At 41.8% G+C, this 20513-nt stretch overlaps 2 protein-coding genes across 2 annotated transcripts; one reads left to right on the top strand and one right to left on the bottom strand.

Annotated features, from left to right (window-relative positions):
• Window positions 1-128: 128 nt before the first annotated feature.
• Window positions 129-15324, top strand: LOC115444063 (tubulin-specific chaperone D). The gene is given in 22 exon segments (XM_037440639.1): window positions 129-708; window positions 959-1118; window positions 1263-1386; window positions 1627-1781; window positions 1784-1876; window positions 1981-2132; window positions 2253-2460; window positions 2683-2903; window positions 3076-3222; window positions 3313-3435; window positions 4180-4318; window positions 4836-5018; window positions 5255-5491; window positions 5671-5946; window positions 6135-6229; window positions 12141-12205; window positions 12465-12720; window positions 13335-13503; window positions 13654-13793; window positions 14132-14221; window positions 14223-14288; window positions 14620-15324. Coding segments are annotated over 22 exon segments (3585 nt in total). The 5' UTR covers window positions 129-348; the 3' UTR covers window positions 14746-15324.
• Window positions 15325-15821: 497 nt separating this feature from the next.
• On the bottom strand, window positions 15822-20390 carry LOC115444062 (putative defense protein 3). The gene is made up of 3 exons (XM_030169685.2): window positions 20055-20390; window positions 18325-18535; window positions 15822-16120 (listed from the first exon to the last, which is right to left on the bottom strand). Exons 1-3 carry the CDS (start codon window positions 20248-20250, stop codon window positions 16030-16032), a joined length of 498 nt encoding a protein of 165 aa, XP_030025545.2. The 5' UTR covers window positions 20251-20390; the 3' UTR covers window positions 15822-16029.
• Window positions 20391-20513: the final 123 nt, after the last annotated feature.

Below are 20513 nucleotides of genomic sequence, written 5' to 3' on the forward strand. Positions count from 1 at the left end.
AGAAATTGAATGCATTAAGACCGAAACATTGGCCACCTCACTATAAAATATTTGGCTATTCTATTACTGTGAATCGATTGTTTGAATAATACTATAATAATACCCTTTACTGTAGAATTTTAATGTAGTCACTGGGTAAGACTGACAACATTATTTTAACTGTCACTTTTGGAAAATGAGAAGTGTTTGTTACGGCTTTTGGTTGAAAGAAATGTTAAAATAGGTGATATTTGCTTCATGTATTGCAATTTCGAATAAGTAGTTTTTCATAAAAAGTTAATCCATTTATAGGTTAAACCGCTAGTTGAAAAATATTTTTCCAAACTAGAAATTAGTCATTCTTTCAAAATGGTAGGCTTTGATCCAGACATAAATAAAGAAGACGAATGCGACAACATTGGCTTAGGATGTGCCTTAGAAAACTTTTCCGAGGTGGAGGAAGTGATGAATATGATAGATAATGTTAAAAATATATATAACACACCAGTTGTGGAGGCAGAATACGACAAATTGTACGGAATTCTCAAACAGTATTATGAACAACCGCATTTACTTGATCCTCATTTAGACAAGATTTTAGCAAAGTTCTTGGGTCTTATTAAGGATAAAGAATCTTCTTTCGAACTCAAGCATGCAACATTTAACTACATGTATCAAATTATCAGAGTTCGCGGATACAAAGTTGTTGTAAGACATCTTCCACATGAGGTAATTTTTATATATTTTTGTTAGAAACGAATTTGTGAAAAAATGTATCCTAATTCCACAAAGTCTGGAAAAATATTGCTTTGTTAGTAATTTGAGAACTTTCAATTAAGCAATTGAAACTAGATATGAAACGTAATTCCAAAAAAAGAAAAAAAATTTAATTCCTGCTTTTTCTTTCATCACTACATAATCATTAAACAGTCTTAACTATAAAATATATATATATATATATATATCATCTGTCTTTCAGGTGTCTGATCTTCTCACAGTACTGATGTTCCTGGAAGCTCAAGATCCAAATGACAAAGAGACTTGGCGCAGTAGATTTGTGTTGTTGTTATGGCTTTCTATAGTAGTAATCATTCCTTTCCACATGAGCCGACTTGATGGATTTGCACCTGGTCAACCAGGTATCCAATTACTTGTAATTGTATTATATTTTTACTTACTATTATATTTTTACTTAAGGTTGCTGTATTTGTATAAATAAGACTTAACCAGTTATAAGTAAAATTTAATACTACAAGTATTTTACAAATATTCCATGATTTCAGATGCTGGATCATCGAAAAAACTAACCGTAATGGAGAGAATTTTAAACATTTGCAAAACATATGCACTGAGTAAAGACTCATGCGCTGAAGCCAGTGCTTATCTGGCTTCAAAATTTCTTATAAGGTGTGTTATTGTATGGAGAACCTATAGAAATATAGTTTTTGTTAAAAAAATATATTGTGAGCGTGAAATAAGTTGCTTCACCCACTCTTGATCCTAACCACCTCCAGTAAGCTTTGAAGATAATAACTCCCAAATACCATATAATGCCTGTAAGAAATAACTTCAAACTTAAATTAATGATAATCATACTGATAACATGGTAAAGAGTAATATATATTTTTTTTCTATGTTTATTCACAGATCTGATGTTAAAGAACTTTACATGGGTGCATTCTTTGAGTGGGCTTGTGATTTACATTCCAATTTGCAAGAGGAAGACACTATACATTATGGGGTTTTGGCAGCAGTGGCAGCTGTATTAAAGCATGGGAAAAGAGATGATCTGTATCCCTTTGCTCTAAATTGCTTGAGTGGGTCACCAAACAAAATTACAAACAACATAAAGCCATGTTGGTTAGGAAATATGGTGTAAAGATTGTTCAGAGAATAGGTGAGCATAACAAATTAATGTAATGACAAATTAACATGAAATTTTTACATTAACATTGATATGAGAAGTATGATTATGAACATTGCTCCAAAATTTTTTTCTAGGGTTAACATTCCTTCGTCCACGCGTAGCAGCGTGGCGGTACACGCGCGGGTCGCGATCTTTAGCTGTGACTCTAGGTGGAGTGGCAGCCGCTGGAGATACTGAGCCTATCACGTCTCCTCCTGATGATGATGACCAGGATATACCACAAGAAGTGAGCATTTCCCCTTTGTTTATTTTTTGATTATAATATGATCTTAATATTACATATTGTCCTACTAAATGGTACTCACACCAAATAGTTGATAAATCAACATTAACTTGGTTCCTTTAGGTAGAAGATGTTGTCGAACTGTTATTGTGTTCGCTTCGTGACGATGACACGGTGGTACGATGGTCCGCGGCCAAGGGCGTGGGTCGTATCGGGGCGCGCTTGCCTGCCGTCGCCGCTGCCGACGTTTGCGAATGCGTTCTGGGTTTGTTTGCTGAAAACGAACGGGAGACTGCATGGCATGGCGGGTGTATGGCTCTTGCTGAATTAGGTAAGGATTAAATGAGTTCTTATTTGGTAATTTTTAACTATGTTATTTTAAATGTTATGGTAAATACTTTTTACAATCAGAAGAAAAGTATTATATTGCCAAGTGTTACATAGTGTGATTGTTTAACATACTATAAAATAATATGTTAAAATAAACATGCTTTTAAGTTAAATGGGTAAAAACAGGAAGTTTTGAGTGGAGGTTGAATGTGTTTGTGTGTAGCGCGTCGCGGGCTGCTGTCGCCGCAGCAGGTGTGCGAGGGCGTGCGGTGCGTGGCGGCGGCGCTGCGGCGCGACGAGGCGCGCGCGGGCGGGCGCGCGGCGCGCGACGCCGCCTGCCACGCCGCCTGGGCCTTCGCACGCGCCTACGACGCCAGGGCACTCGCGCCCTACGCCGACGTGCTCGCCAACGCGCTCATCGCCACTGCATGCTTCGATCGGGAGGTCAGTATCGTTACCGACTGTACTTGTCCATAGCTAACCACTTGAAATTTACTATTATATATTAGGAGTTTTAATTCATAAATTAAAATATGGAATTTATACTTTACTATCCTATAAGAAATGACCCGATGTAATGAATAAATCAATAAAAAACTGATATTATTGATGATAGATAAACTGTCGCCGGGCAGCATCGGCCGCGTTCCAAGAAAACGTCGGCCGGCACGGCATGTTCCCGCACGGTATCGAGGTACTCACCACAGCGGACTTCCAATCAGTCGGTCCTCGGAACAACGCCTATCTAGTGATTGCGCCCGAGGTACTGTCCACTGAATGCTCAATTTCTGCTTTAAGTACTCTCTAATCGAATCATTATTAAAATTGTAATAATGACTATTCTTATATGTAGGTAGCCAAGTATCCTGAATACACGCAGCACCTCATAGATCATCTTGCAGATTTAAAAGTGGAACATTGGGACTATGCTATTCGTGAAATTGCAGCAAAATCATTGAACAAATTAACTGATAAGGTAATTTTATAATATGTTAATATTTTGTAACATCATTAGGTTTCTTATACCTGTGTAACAAATTGACTTTAGAAGAAAAAAGCGATATATAAGTTGCTTATTAGCCAAAAAGTTTTCAGAATCGACATAGTAGGTCCAGAACAAAAGATTGCTATTTTAATTCACTGTCTATCTTTAACCCTCTTTGCAAAAAAAAAGGAAACTTATTCGAACTTAAAACACAATAATATAATTCCTATATTCTTTTTTGATTTTCGACATTTAGTATCATCCTCTTTTTTTCTGTTTGTTAACTGGCAATCACATTTGAAAGTAAGAAAATTAAAAAATGATTAAATGACATTGCAATGTTAAATTAATATTATTTTTATTTGTAGTTTACTTAGTTTTATATTGTAAATATTTATTTTTATATGTATCCGTTTTCTATATTAGAAAATCAATATGTCTTTCGTAAGTAATTTATTAATAATCACTTATTTAGTTTGACAGTGCTTTATAATTTAATTGTTCTTAAACAAAATATTACTAAGGGTTTCATAGCAGGTCTTACTGAGAGCATTAACTGTAAAATTCTGAATAGTTTAAATTATTGGCATATACAATTCTGCCCACAATGGTGTTAATAAAATACCATCTTTAAAATTATAGCCATATTCAAAATAAATTTGTATAGAGAAACTGGTTAGCCTTCATATAGTATCCTTATTGTTCCTAATATCCCATTATTTGATATGATCGTAGCTCCCTGAATATGTAGCGACCGTGATCCTGCCAAAACTTGTGACCAAGACTGAATCGATAGATCTCAACGTGCGACATGGCGCAATACTCGCTATAGGCGAAACTTTTTATGCACTTTCACAAACTACATTGCCGAATGGTAAGCGAATATTATGATTTGTTTTAAGAATATTGTTGTATGTTGTAAAAATTATAGGTGATTTACTGAATTTTAATCGTTTTTTTCTATTATTGTGCATTTGTAAATAACATTGGTGATGAATATGTAGATTAACTTTAATTTCGGTTGTGATATGTCATTAGTTTACTATCCTAATCATTCTACTGTAATTTGTCTTTGTGAATGTGTCAATAGGCTTTATGCTTGGAAATTCACCCTGGTTAGGTAGGGGTCATTATTTAGGTAAATATGTAGTTAGTACGCTTTGCCCACAAGCTCCAAGGAATTTTAAGGAATGTTGACGTAATGATTTAATGCAGTAATTTTCTCGATTACTAGATAACGTAGTATCGATAAAATTATAATATGAACATTCCATTAGATTCTTCGGAGCTCGCGCGTGCACTGTAATAGGTAGACCTATGTAAGTACTGCCTACCCCTACTCCTACCCTTGAAAAAAGAAAAAAGCCGCGATGTATGTTTGAAACTGGCAGGCAAGAAGGCGGACTCGCTGGTGGAGGCGGAGCTGGGAGCGTGCGTGTGGTCGCTGGTGGGGCGCCTGCGCGCGCGGCAGCAGTTCCGCGGGCTCGGCGGCGAGCTCATGCGCCAGGCCTGCTGCCACGCCGTCGCCGCGCTCAGCCGCGCCGCCGCGCCCTGCCACGGACTCCACACTGTCGGTGCGCACTACAGCTCGGTCCAAATAATTACATACCACTAGATTTAGTTTAGTACAATCTGAAAAAACTAAATCAATCCAAAAAGATTCATTTTTAAAGAGATTTATTTTCCGTTTTAAGAAACTGATAAACGGAGATTTTCTCGCTCTCGAAAAAATTATAACCTTTCAGCTCACGTACTACACAAAGAACGTAAAATATTTTTAATCAAAATAAAAATATGATTTTCTTTGCAGATGAGTGGCTCACTCTCATTGAAGAATGTTTATCTCACGAGGTGCAAGCGATAAGGGAGAAAGCTATATACGCCCTCCCGCTCGTTTTCGACCAGTATCTACGAGATGATAATCTCATGTATGGCAATCAGACGACTAAAGAGAAACGAATGCAGTTGATCGAAAAATACTGCGAACAGTTGAGCAATACGGGAGTCAACGGGCTGTATCTGCGCATGGGTTATGCGCGTGCTGTTGGTAAGTATGTTCTTATTTAATTCAACTAAAGTTACTACATTCTAGTTGTAAATTAAATTGGCCTTGTTATAGTTACTAGAATTTAAAGTATTTAATTCGTATTTATTGTAAAGTATTATTATCAAGAAGATAAGACACTATATAATCAATTGTTAAACTATTGTATAACTCTTCCACAGGATCGCTTCCTAAATTCGTGCTATCGGAAAACTTACCATTGGTTATCCAGTCACTCATCGACTGCACCAAAGTGACTGACGCCACTCAGAAATGGGCCGAGGCACGCCGAGACGCAGTCCTGGGCTTGACAGAAGTGTGCCAGACACAAGGCATTGTCGGTGGCGTGGAGAAATATGTGGATGAGATAGAGGAGGCCCTTCTTCAGTGCCTGTCGGAGTACACAATCGATATGAGAGGAGATATCGGTGCCTGGGTGCGGGAGGCTAGCATGTCTGGTAATTATTTATTTATTCTAGCCCAGTCTGTAATTTGTGTGTGGTATGACTATAGGCTCACACCCTATCGCATCACACATAATTTAAAGTGTCCACTTTTCGTTCTATTGACGTTCCGGGCTCTGTTTACTCGTTTGTGGATAATGGTGTGACGTGTGATGATGAGTATAGGGTGTGTTGTGGCGCAGGGCTGCTGTCGCTGTGCCGGCAGTGCGCGGTGGAGGCGCCGCAACTGAACTCGGCGGCGCGGGTGCGCGCGGCGCTGTGCGGCGCGGCGCAGCAGGCGCTCGAGAAGATCGACCGCACGCGCGCGCACGCCGGCCGGATATTCACTTCCTTCATATACAAGTAACCACCACTACACTCACACACAGATACATTTATACCGCGGCGCAGCAGGCGCTCGAGAAGATCGACCGCACGCGCGCGCACGCCGGCCGGATATTCACTTCCTTCATATACAAGTAACCACCACTACACTCACACACAGATACATTTATACCGCGGCGCAGCAGGCGCTCGAGAAGATCGACCGCACGCGCGCGCACGCCGGCCGGATATTCACTTCCTTCATATACAAGTAACCACCACTACACTCACACACAGATACATTTATACCGCGGCGCAGCAGGCGCTCGAGAAGATCGACCGCACGCGCGCGCACGCCGGCCGGATATTCACTTCCTTCATATACAAGTAACCACCACTACACTCACACACAGATACATTTATACCGCGGCGCAGCAGGCGCTCGAGAAGATCGACCGCACGCGCGCGCACGCCGGCCGGATATTCACTTCCTTCATATACAAGTAACCACCACTACACTCACACACAGATACATTTATACCGCGGCGCAGCAGGCGCTCGAGAAGATCGACCGCACGCGCGCGCACGCCGGCCGGATATTCACTTCCTTCATATACAAGTAACCACCACTACACTCACACACAGATACATTTATACCGCGGCGCAGCAGGCGCTCGAGAAGATCGACCGCACGCGCGCGCACGCCGGCCGGATATTCACTTCCTTCATATACAAGTAACCACCACTACACTCACACACAGATACATTTATACCGCGGCGCAGCAGGCGCTCGAGAAGATCGACCGCACGCGCGCGCACGCCGGCCGGATATTCACTTCCTTCATATACAAGTAACCACCACTACACTCACACACAGATACATTTATACCGCGGCGCAGCAGGCGCTCGAGAAGATCGACCGCACGCGCGCGCACGCCGGCCGGATATTCACTTCCTTCATATACAAGTAACCACCACTACACTCACACACAGATACATTTATACCGCGGCGCAGCAGGCGCTCGAGAAGATCGACCGCACGCGCGCGCACGCCGGCCGGATATTCACTTCCTTCATATACAAGTAACCACCACTACACTCACACACAGATACATTTATACCGCGGCGCAGCAGGCGCTCGAGAAGATCGACCGCACGCGCGCGCACGCCGGCCGGATATTCACTTCCTTCATATACAAGTAACCACCACTACACTCACACACAGATACATTTATACCGCGGCGCAGCAGGCGCTCGAGAAGATCGACCGCACGCGCGCGCACGCCGGCCGGATATTCACTTCCTTCATATACAAGTAACCACCACTACACTCACACACAGATACATTTATACCGCGGCGCAGCAGGCGCTCGAGAAGATCGACCGCACGCGCGCGCACGCCGGCCGGATATTCACTTCCTTCATATACAAGTAACCACCACTACACTCACACACAGATACATTTATACCGCGGCGCAGCAGGCGCTCGAGAAGATCGACCGCACGCGCGCGCACGCCGGCCGGATATTCACTTCCTTCATATACAAGTAACCACCACTACACTCACACACAGATACATTTATACCGCGGCGCAGCAGGCGCTCGAGAAGATCGACCGCACGCGCGCGCACGCCGGCCGGATATTCACTTCCTTCATATACAAGTAACCACCACTACACTCACACACAGATACATTTATACCGCGGCGCAGCAGGCGCTCGAGAAGATCGACCGCACGCGCGCGCACGCCGGCCGGATATTCACTTCCTTCATATACAAGTAACCACCACTACACTCACACACAGATACATTTATACCGCGGCGCAGCAGGCGCTCGAGAAGATCGACCGCACGCGCGCGCACGCCGGCCGGATATTCACTTCCTTCATATACAAGTAACCACCACTACACTCACACACAGATACATTTATACCGCGGCGCAGCAGGCGCTCGAGAAGATCGACCGCACGCGCGCGCACGCCGGCCGGATATTCACTTCCTTCATATACAAGTAACCACCACTACACTCACACACAGATACATTTATACCGCGGCGCAGCAGGCGCTCGAGAAGATCGACCGCACGCGCGCGCACGCCGGCCGGATATTCACTTCCTTCATATACAAGTAACCACCACTACACTCACACACAGATACATTTATACCGCGGCGCAGCAGGCGCTCGAGAAGATCGACCGCACGCGCGCGCACGCCGGCCGGATATTCACTTCCTTCATATACAAGTAACCACCACTACACTCACACACAGATACATTTATACCGCGGCGCAGCAGGCGCTCGAGAAGATCGACCGCACGCGCGCGCACGCCGGCCGGATATTCACTTCCTTCATATACAAGTAACCACCACTACACTCACACACAGATACATTTATACCGCGGCGCAGCAGGCGCTCGAGAAGATCGACCGCACGCGCGCACACCGGCCGGATATTCACTTCCTTCATATACAAGTAACCACCACTACACTCACACACAGATACATTTATACCGCGGCGCAGCAGGCGCTCGAGAAGATCGACCGCACGCGCGCGCACGCCGGCCGGATATTCACTTCCTTCATATACAAGTAACCACCACTACACTCACACACAGATACATTTATACCGCGGCGCAGCAGGCGCTCGAGAAGATCGACCGCACGCGCGCGCACGCCGGCCGGATATTCACTTCCTTCATATACAAGTAACCACCACTACACTCACACACAGATACATTTATACCGCGGCGCAGCAGGCGCTCGAGAAGATCGACCGCACGCGCGCGCACGCCGGATATTCACTTCCTTCATATACAAGTAACCACCACTACACTCACACACAGATACATTTATACCGCGGCGCAGCAGGCGCTCGAGAAGATCGACCGCACGCGCGCGCACGCCGGCCGGATATTCACTTCCTTCATATACAAGTAACCACCACTACACTCACACACAGATACATTTATACCGCGGCGCAGCAGGCGCTCGAGAAGATCGACCGCACGCGCGCGCACGCCGGCCGGATATTCACTTCCTTCATATACAAGTAACCACCACTACACTCACACACAGATACATTTATACCGCGGCGCAGCAGGCGCTCGAGAAGATCGACCGCACGCGCGCGCACGCCGGCCGGATATTCACTTCCTTCATATACAAGTAACCACCACTACACTCACACACAGATACATTTATACCGCGGCGCAGCAGGCGCTCGAGAAGATCGACCGCACGCGCGCGCACGCCGGCCGGATATTCACTTCCTTCATATACAAGTAACCACCACTACACTCACACACAGATACATTTATACCGCGGCGCAGCAGGCGCTCGAGAAGATCGACCGCACGCGCGCGCACGCCGGCCGGATATTCACTTCCTTCATATACAAGTAACCACCACTACACTCACACACAGATACATTTATACCGCGGCGCAGCAGGCGCTCGAGAAGATCGACCGCACGCGCGCGCACGCCGGCCGGATATTCACTTCCTTCATATACAAGTAACCACCACTACACTCACACACAGATACATTTATACCGCGGCGCAGCAGGCGCTCGAGAAGATCGACCGCACGCGCGCGCACGCCGGCCGGATATTCACTTCCTTCATATACAAGTAACCACCACTACACTCACACACAGATACATTTATACCGCGGCGCAGCAGGCGCTCGAGAAGATCGACCGCACGCGCGCGCACGCCGGCCGGATATTCACTTCCTTCATATACAAGTAACCACCACTACACTCACACACAGATACATTTATACCGCGGCGCAGCAGGCGCTCGAGAAGATCGACCGCACGCGCGCGCACGCCGGCCGGATATTCACTTCCTTCATATACAAGTAACCACCACTACACTCACACACAGATACATTTATACCGCGGCGCAGCAGGCGCTCGAGAAGATCGACCGCACGCGCGCGCACGCCGGCCGGATATTCACTTCCTTCATATACAAGTAACCACCACTACACTCACACACAGATACATTTATACCGCGGCGCAGCAGGCGCTCGAGAAGATCGACCGCACGCGCGCGCACGCCGGCCGGATATTCACTTCCTTCATATACAAGTAACCACCACTACACTCACACACAGATACATTTATACCGCGGCGCAGCAGGCGCTCGAGAAGATCGACCGCACGCGCGCGCACGCCGGCCGGATATTCACTTCCTTCATATACAAGTAACCACCACTACACTCACACACAGATACATTTATACCGCGGCGCAGCAGGCGCTCGAGAAGATCGACCGCACGCGCGCGCACGCCGGCCGGATATTCACTTCCTTCATATACAAGTAACCACCACTACACTCACACACAGATACATTTATACCGCGGCGCAGCAGGCGCTCGAGAAGATCGACCGCACGCGCGCGCACGCCGGCCGGATATTCACTTCCTTCATATACAAGTAACCACCACTACACTCACACACAGATACATATATACCGCGGCGCAGCAGGCGCTCGAGAAGATCGACCGCACGCGCGCGCACGCCGGCCGGATATTCACTTCCTTCATATACAAGTAACCACCACTACACTCACACACAGATACATTTATACCGCGGCGCAGCAGGCGCTCGAGAAGATCGACCGCACGCGCGCGCACGCCGGCCGGATATTCACTTCCTTCATATACAAGTAACCACCACTACACTCACACACAGATACATTTATACCGCGGCGCAGCAGGCGCTCGAGAAGATCGACCGCACGCGCGCGCACGCCGGCCGGATATTCACTTCCAGTGATATACAAGTAACCACCACTACACTCACACACAGATACATTTATACCGCGGCGCAGCAGGCGCTCGAGAAGATCGACCGCACGCGCGCGCACGCCGGCCGGATATTCACTTCCTTCATATACAAGTAACCACCACTACACTCACACACAGATACATTTATACCGCGGCGCAGCAGGCGCTCGAGAAGATCGACCGCACGCGCGCGCACGCCGGCCGGATATTCACTTCCTTCATATACAAGTAACCACCACTACACTCACACACAGATACATTTATACCGCGGCGCAGCAGGCGCTCGAGAAGATCGACCGCACGCGCGCGCACGCCGGCCGGATATTCACTTCCTTCATATACAAGTAACCACCACTACACTCACACACAGATACATTTATACCGCGGCGCAGCAGGCGCTCGAGAAGATCGACCGCACGCGCGCGCACGCCGGCCGGATATTCACTTCCTTCATATACAAGTAACCACCACTACACTCACACACAGATACATTTATACCGCGGCGCAGCAGGCGCTCGAGAAGATCGACCGCACGCGCGCGCACGCCGGCCGGATATTCACTTCCTTCATATACAAGTAACCACCACTACACTCACACACAGATACATTTATACCGCGGCGCAGCAGGCGCTCGAGAAGATCGACCGCACGCGCGCGCACGCCGGCCGGATATTCACTTCCTTCATATACAAGTAACCACCACTACACTCACACACAGATACATTTATACCGCGGCGCAGCAGGCGCTCGAGAAGATCGACCGCACGCGCGCGCACGCCGGCCGGATATTCACTTCCTTCATATACAAGTAACCACCACTACACTCACACACAGATACATTTATACCGCGGCGCAGCAGGCGCTCGAGAAGATCGACCGCACGCGCGCGCACGCCGGCCGGATATTCACTTCCTTCATATACAAGTAACCACCACTACACTCACACACAGATACATTTATACCGCGGCGCAGCAGGCGCTCGAGAAGATCGACCGCACGCGCGCGCACGCCGGCCGGATATTCACTTCCTTCATATACAAGTAACCACCACTACACTCACACACAGATACATTTATACCGCGGCGCAGCAGGCGCTCGAGAAGATCGACCGCACGCGCGCGCACGCCGGCCGGATATTCACTTCCTTCATATACAAGTAACTACCACTACACTCACACGCAGATACATTTATACCTACACTGTTGAAAGCAAGGTGATCCAGAATAATTACTCTGTAATTCATCCAATTTTTTTTTTCGTTTTACCTGTATAATATGATCATTTTAGACAATTTAGTTTCCTATTATAATGTTTACTTTAAATTTTGTTATTTAATTAGGGTATCATGCTGACGTATGATATTTTCAAAATATTAATTTTATAAAGCCTCATAATATTTATTCATAATTTTCTAGCGATCCTCCCATCACAAATATTCCTCATCACGAAGCGTTAAAACGCATCATATCTTCTGAAGAAGTGGAACTAAAACCGAATGATGCCGAAGACAGCAATGAACAGAGGCTCACAAGCGAGAATTCAAACGTTGTGCTGTGGCTGTTCCCCGGACACACGATGCCGCGATTCGTGCAGTTGCTCACTTTTGAAGATTATAGATACAGTGTTATTAAAGGATTAGTGGTCAGCGCTGGAGAGCTCACTGAGAGCTTGGTGAGTTTATTAATCATAGTAGATTAGGAAAGGAAATGGTTCATCTACAACCATTTTCAATGAATAGTTCCAATCTCAATCTTCTATTTGATTCCGTAAATGAACCAATCGAAATAGGCCATTCTAAGCATGTCAAAAAACCTTTGTTCTAATTGATCTATATTCGGGACAATGCAAAAAGTGATTGGGATAGTTTATTGAAAATGGAAGCTAGTAAGTAATAATCACCGTCAATGAATATCTCCAAGAGTAGTTGTGGTCGCGTTGGTAACATTTAAGAAAAATGGGTACTTGGTAAGGTAAGATAAATTCTCAAGCAAAAGTGTCCCTACATTGATCTTCCGGTAGTTTTACTAATCATATGATAAACAATGGCAAAACTTCGTCCATTTTCTGTTACGGTAATATCTAATCGAATGGATTTTCTTACTACAAGCAAAATTGTTAAATTTACAACCATTTAAGATAGATAAAAGATGGGTATAATATCTTATTGTACACACATTTACAATGGGTAGAAAAAAATCTAATTTTCAAATAGAAGGCGCTGAATATTATGCTCTTCGTTGTTATCGTTATATGTGCCCAATTTAAATTTTATACACTTTTTGCAGGTAAAACATACGACGCAGTCTCTCTATGCATTTTTAAACAATATACACGATGACAAGGAAATGTTAAAGTCCATTTGTGATACAATCATTCAAGTGTTCGCCGACAATTTACATGTGAAACGTATAACGGGGCCCATGTTTAATTTTCTAGACAGACTATTGAGTTCAGGTTTGAATTAATTTCATATTGTAAAATTATTTAATCCCTTATTTCAATTTATAAAATATCTACAAACTTTTTTTCATAAAGAAACGTCAAAAAGAATACCTATAAAGATGGCTTTATAAGTATTCTTTGTTTATTTTTTGGTATTTTTAGGATCCATATCGCCAATACTCGAAGATCCAAACTCTACATTTGCAATGGACGTGTTGAAATACTTACAATTAGAGCTTAGAGGCAGCAAAAATATTTACAAGCTCTTGGACTCTATCAACGTTCTTTGTCAATTAATTCAGGTAATGGAAAACAATTAGCATCTTCACATCTGCAGTTTATTAAATAAAAGTAAACCTAGTTCAAAGACAAAGCAGAGTAGTGCGCAACTAGTGCGCATATTTTTCGTTGTGTCTTCCGTCGTAGATGTGAGCCTATCGCCATTAATAAATGGTTGTAATGAATAAATGATACCGAGTTTATTATTCTATAAAGTTGAAACTTGACTAAACTGGAACCACACTCGCTACAAAGCAAAAATCTGTATTGAGCGGCTTTTACGGGCCCGGCAGTAACCCTACTGCACCTGGTGGTAAGTAGAGTAGGTCAGAGTATCGATATCGAACGTGTTGGTCGTCAGGTGGGTGGAGTGGTGTGCAGCAAGTCGCTGGGACAGCTGGTGATCTACCTGTGCTACGCGGACCGCTACGTGCGCCGCTGCGCCGCCGCCAGAGCTCTACGAGGCGCTCACGCTCTACGGGGACGTGTGCTCTGTGCCGCAGGATAATATCGATCAGGTTCGAATTGGGGTAGCTGGGTACTATTTTAACATTTATACAAAAATATACGTCATCTAAATCGTAGCAGAAAAAACAAAATCCACTCGAAAATAAATATAAACCTTCAAAATCAACTGGAAAAGACGGCTATTAAATAACAAAGAGAGATGCACGTACTGAAGCGTGACGTCACAGGCCATAACGCGATGGCATAAGAAAGAGAGAGACAACGAAATGACCTACAAATATACATACTTAAAATGTGAATTACTATTACAATTATTTTAATGATTTAAGAAATTTATTACTAAAGTTTTTGCAAATAATGAGATTTCACTTGTTTGAACAGGTAATGACAATACTCGCTGAGACGGACTGGGAACGCGATGTATCGGAGTTGAGGCCGATACGAAACGAATTGTGCGATCTCATGGGCATCAAGAGGCCAGTATTGAAACAGAAGACGCCTACATAAATCCAACATATCTGCACAATGAGCGCCAAAATATGCTTGTTATGAACTGCAATATATGACATCATATTTTTATTAAAATATATACGGTAACTAAGTTGCTTTGTAGAATGATAAGATGTCCGGATATGGATTTCAAAGATTACGGCTAAAAGTAATTTGAATCACTTATCCTGATTCTGATACGGAAAACCGGGTCATGCTAATCGTATAATTTAATTGAATGATGCGCATTATTGTCTGTAATGAGCATTCAGTCCTCATGCTTAATTTTATTCGGATCTCTTAACGCAGTTTTCAATAAACGATCCCAATATCATTTTTTCAAATTTATCGCGAAAATGGACCAATCAGAATAAAGTATTTTTTAGTATATTTATTTTGATTGGTTTATTCTCAGGATTGGATCGAAGATTGAGATTGAGATCGTTAATTGATACGGCCTTTAATGACTACTGACTATAGCTTATTAAACGCGCAATGATCTTTATTTACATGAGATTCTTAATTTTTTTATTGATTGATGTGAGGAAAAGCATTTTATGTTATCCAATGTACTAACAATATACTTATTTATTTTAATTATTGTGTTTTATTACATTCTGGTTTTGCTTGCGGGTCCGCTGCAAAAAGCCTTTTTTGAAGGCCAGTGTGCTCTAAAAAATCGTTAGCTTGTCAATATCAGGATCAATACGGTAAATATAGTAGGTTTACTGTAAGACACGATGGCAATTAATTTTAAATCACGGACAATAAGAACTCAACAAAATTACGTTTATTTCTATCTAATATATATGGCATAATTTCATTAATCTTTTGATATAACTACATGATACTGTTATGCCTACGTAATTTATATCCCCATAGAAATAGGCAAAAATAATGCAGACCCATATTCACATTGTAGTTTACCTGCCTACTTGCATTTGCACATACTATGGAATTGAGCTTATGGTTCTAATCTTATCAATTTCATTGATAAATCCTTTATAAATACCCTTGATGGTAAATACAGAGATACAGTATTAATAAATTTTTCACATATTTTGCCCCACATTCTTTGAAACAATGAAACAATATTTTGCGATAACATTTTATTACTAACTGTGGATTACTGACATAGCAAACATACTTTCCGTAGATATACGAAGGACGTCTATCTGCAAAATCCCCGTATACGGAGAAAATATTAGTACATGCATAATTTGCTAATTTAACAAAGTCTATGTTTATGTTTATGTTCAATAATTATTAAATTTTGTTAGTACTTCAGGCGTGTGTTTGTTTTCAGCCCAAAATTTGAAGCTGCGTAGGGTCTACTGGTGCCTCCGCTACAAGATTTGACCAAAACGTGCTGTATGTTTTTAGCACCGTGCCTCTGCAACAAATAAAAACTAATGAAATCAAATGAACGGCACAAATAAACAATACATATATTATTTTTATTGGAAATGATTGATATATTTTTGGAAAATTTTATCAATATTAGCTCAACATTGCATTCGATTCATCTATGTGAAAGTAATAAGACCTGTTTCATCTCTGTTGACTAAATTTAACCGTTGTTCTAATCCAGCTATACTCAAGCTGCAGCCCGTAAAGCTTTTGCTAATACACCATCTGAGTTCATAAATTTCATTAATACTAAAAAACATTTTTATAATGTTTTCTCAAGTTCGACGCTTGAACTGTATAAGAATAAAATAATTTAGTTAATTTTAAATACGTTTTAGTAAAATAAATAACAAGCTTAATTTTAATAGGGTTTTTAGGCACTAAGTAGTCAATGAGTTTACGTTAGCCCGAGACACCATAACTAAGACGTCTTTGCGGCCTGTATGAAGAATACGTTGAGGCTGTTCTATTTCATTAACTCTGTTGCTCATGACTCAGTTATCACTGGTCTCATGCGTGTGTTTTTGTTTGATAATATATTATGTATTTACTATTTAGGTCATAGGTGACAATGACATCATTCTAAGAGCTAGAATCAGCCGCTCAATAAAAGTTAAGAACATAGTTATCTAGTTTCTCTGTCCGTTTTCTAGGTAAGTATACCCATAGACATATAATGACATATAAATGTGTAGGAACACAATACACACTTCGCTATTACTGACGACAATACATAGGCATCAATTTCTTAAACACTATTTAGTATATTTTACCGCCCGTAAAAGCCTAATATGTGATATTTTGAAAGTCGTCATAATATTATTGTCTATAATCCATTGCACTTGCTGGTAAGCGGAATGGGGTCCATACAGAATGTTGACTGATGAGAGGTGATAGCCCTCGCCAGTTGACACAATTATACCGGCCTGTTTGAACCGGTTATACAGAGGCTGTTCCCGGAACGCGACACACGTTGGCCACTATGGCGGGTTTTAACACCCTGAGTAAAGAGGTTGCTATGCAGGGGGCTACAAAATATATCCTATCACCAACAGCAAATCTACTTTTGCGGTATGCGCATTTAATGATGCTTTTAATTAAATAATCAAATGAAACATGGCATTATTAAGTTTTTATATTTACGTCTTTGTTTATCTTTCGCACGTATTTTTTTTTATTTTCTGCGTTGATGTTTTTATTATGTAATTTCAAAAAGTAGTTAGGTTGTTAATGTTCCAGTGTAAAATTAATGATCCATTGTTTTCATTAATTGCATATTTATTGTTTTAAAAAGTTGCTATTTATTCGCATCCAGGTAATATTGATAATATCAGCTGTGGTGACGGATTTCTACGTAGCATACAATGTATGTTTACAATGCGTATAATATTAGCATGTAAATGTAGAGTAACAAAAGATTATCTAAAGGTTACACAAATCACTAATCATCACGACGTCTCATCGATGTTACCCAACCGTCTACGTATGTATGTACGTAGAGTGAAAGGAGTTATGATCTTAGGATACGGGTCAAACACCTCATTATCAAGTCGGACTTTAAAATCCATGTACGGCAATCAAATGCAATTAAACGTATTGAACTAGACGGTTAACATTTTTACTTTAGCAGGGCACACGTTCTAATCAGACGGTCTACGTTGCTTAATATAAACGCCTTGGAATAATTACTAGTGGTGTAGTTAACTATTTCTAGTGACCTCGACCATCCAATGTAACATCATTCTAAAATATAGATTGTCATTTCTCAGCGGTGTGAATTGTCGTACAGTATTTTCAAATTTTAAACAACATAACTTAACTATTTCTTGCTATTTATTTTAAATCCCTAGTGGGAATATTCTAAGGATACAACATTTTAAATATATTATTAAACTCCTACCACGTAAGCCCTACGATGCACTTTATTAGTTGGTAGGTACATAACTTGTTAGATTGACACTAATAAATAGGTACTACATTTAGTGTGAAAACTTTGAACCTATAAATACGGAACTATTTGTTTAAAAATCCGTATCCAAAGTATTCGTGTAACCTTTAAGATAATAGATAAGATATCCTATAAAATAGAGGCAATACATCTCTCTGATGATGGTAAGAGGAGTAGGGGCCAGATAGAGTGTAAACTGACTTATCCGAAACACACATTCTTCAAGTGTTTGAACTTACGTGAAATAAACTTTGCCGTGCGCATCTGGCGGTGCTCGCCACACAAGGACAGCTCTCAACTTCTCCTTGGGATCTGCATGTGTGATTGAGGAGCATTCTGGCAACAGCGTGGTGTTGGGCGCATTCTCCCACGAGCCCATCCACTGATTAGTTTCCACAGACCGAGCTTGCATGAAGAAACCTTTGAACGGAACTGCTCCTTCTATTGTCACTGAAATTATAAGCTTCGTGTCATGAATGAAAATATAAAACGGCGATCGAATACAAAGTTTATGTGATGGGTACTAGACAAACATATTATATCCTTTTTTTAAAGAATTTGTAGACTAGTTTAGTGATTAAAAGATTCTGCCAAAGAAACCCGATTACTAAGCTTATGAATGCCAAGCCAACTGCCTGACTACGTTTAAAAAAGCTCTACATTTTGTGAAAACCAAACAATTTTATGCTGAAAGTTTTGTATCCAATTCAAAGAAGAAATTTTTTTTTGTGAATTCATCGATTACTAAAAACAATATATACACACACTTATGCCTTTTCTCTCCAAAGGGCTAGAGTTAAGGCGTACCGAATTAGTGCACCCACTTTTCGCAAGGGACAAGCTCATCGTTACACCGGGCACAAAGTTTAGAAACCGAGTTGATACTAAGTAAAAAACTCAATATCAATTACCTAACGCGGAATTTGAACCCGAGACCTCAGAGCGGTAGTCGTATGTCCCGCGTTATAGAACTAAGCCATCAACGGGAGGCAGTCAGATTATTACTTACATTGTGTTTTATTAGATGTATGTAGTTACTTCAAACGCTATACATTAACTTCTTTTTCTATATCACATCCTTTATCACATTTTACAAATTGCCATTCCCTGATATTGAGTTATAATATTTCTGTGATAAAAATTTTGTCGAGTCGAGTCGGTCGAGGCGCAAAAACTATTTACCACTTCAACTGGTATTTTATACCGAAATAAATTCGTATATTTAGTTGTCTCAAATGGGAGAGCCATTTGATACAACTAAATATACTTACGAATTAACATTTTGAAATATTTAAAACTTATATCTCTGATATTCATTTGTTTCGCTATATCGCGATGTAAAGCAAAGTGCACACGTGAGTACATTCATATTGTGATATCGAACGTTTAAAAGTTTCGAATTGATGTTTTTAAAAACAACTTTTCTCTATAAGGTAACATTCTATTTCCAACGATTTTAACCGAACCGGTTGACCCACCATAGGTCTTGTGACCTACAATACCATGTGTATTAGGTTTGCGTAACCCGACTTACATCCGGTGGTGTGTATGAACCAATCGACAGAACATTTTAACTATTTAATTCACATTATACTTATACCTATATTTTTTTTTCTAGCTTTATATACAGTAGAGGGTGAAGTAAAGATGAGACAATGTGGGTGTAAGTATATAAAAATGAATAAGGCAATACATACATTATGTAAAACATATATTTTATATTTTCTAAAGGTATCGCGTTAAATTGCATTTTGTCCCATAGGACAAAATTCATAATACATTTATACGCATACACGTATTTTACTATGATACGAGTTAGTTTTTATAAAAGTTTCCTTACTTTTCTCGCAATAATTTATTAAAAAAATTTTTACATTGTATGTTTGTAAATCTACATTTCCTAAATGCCTTTGCTCTTCAATTTTTACTTATTTCACGAAAACTTTATTACTTTAATTCAAAAACCAACCTGTGATAGGTGTATGTGGTCCATAATTTGCTGAAGAAGCTATTACCCTGTAAGGCAGGGAAGAAGCGTATTGTGGTCTGTGTTGGCCATGATTCGGCTGATTAAAACGCTCCTTCACGCATGTGTCTATCGGGGCACCGTCAGGAAAACTTTGAACACCACAACACAAAACCAACGCCACTAACAATTTAGACATTATAACTTTATGAAAGGTGACGGTTAAACTGTTAAAGAACCCGCATTCGACTGTGTACAAAATTGCAACGCACTCACTTTTGTAACCGGGGATGTTAAAGATCTAGATCTTAAAATTGGCAAATAATTTTAATGTTTAGACATGCCGAAACAGACGTATCAGTTGCGCAAGTATGTTCCCACATTCAATAGAAATTTTATTCAAAGGGCACTGCATATCTTGTTGAATTTGATACCAAATAACACCAGTATAAAATAGACTTA

Source organism: Manduca sexta, chromosome 20, assembly GCF_014839805.1.
Source record: "Manduca sexta isolate Smith_Timp_Sample1 chromosome 20, JHU_Msex_v1.0, whole genome shotgun sequence".
NCBI classification, from domain to species: domain Eukaryota; kingdom Metazoa; phylum Arthropoda; class Insecta; order Lepidoptera; family Sphingidae; genus Manduca; species Manduca sexta.

What these genes read in the sequence shown, in the direction of transcription:
- LOC115444062 (XM_030169685.2), bottom strand. Translation starts at nt 20,250, where the DNA reads ATGTCTAAATTGTTAGTGGCGTTGGTTTTGTGTTGTGGTGTTCAAAGT. An exon ending in ACCACATACACCTATCACAG is followed by an intron (nt 18,536 to 20,054) that starts GTTGGTTTTTGA and finishes TTATAATTTCAG; the next exon opens with TGACAATAGAAGGAGCAGTT. An exon ending in CACGGCAAAGTTTATTTCAC is followed by an intron (nt 16,121 to 18,324) that starts GTAAGTTCAAAC and finishes TATTTGTTGCAG; the next exon opens with AGGCACGGTGCTAAAAACAT.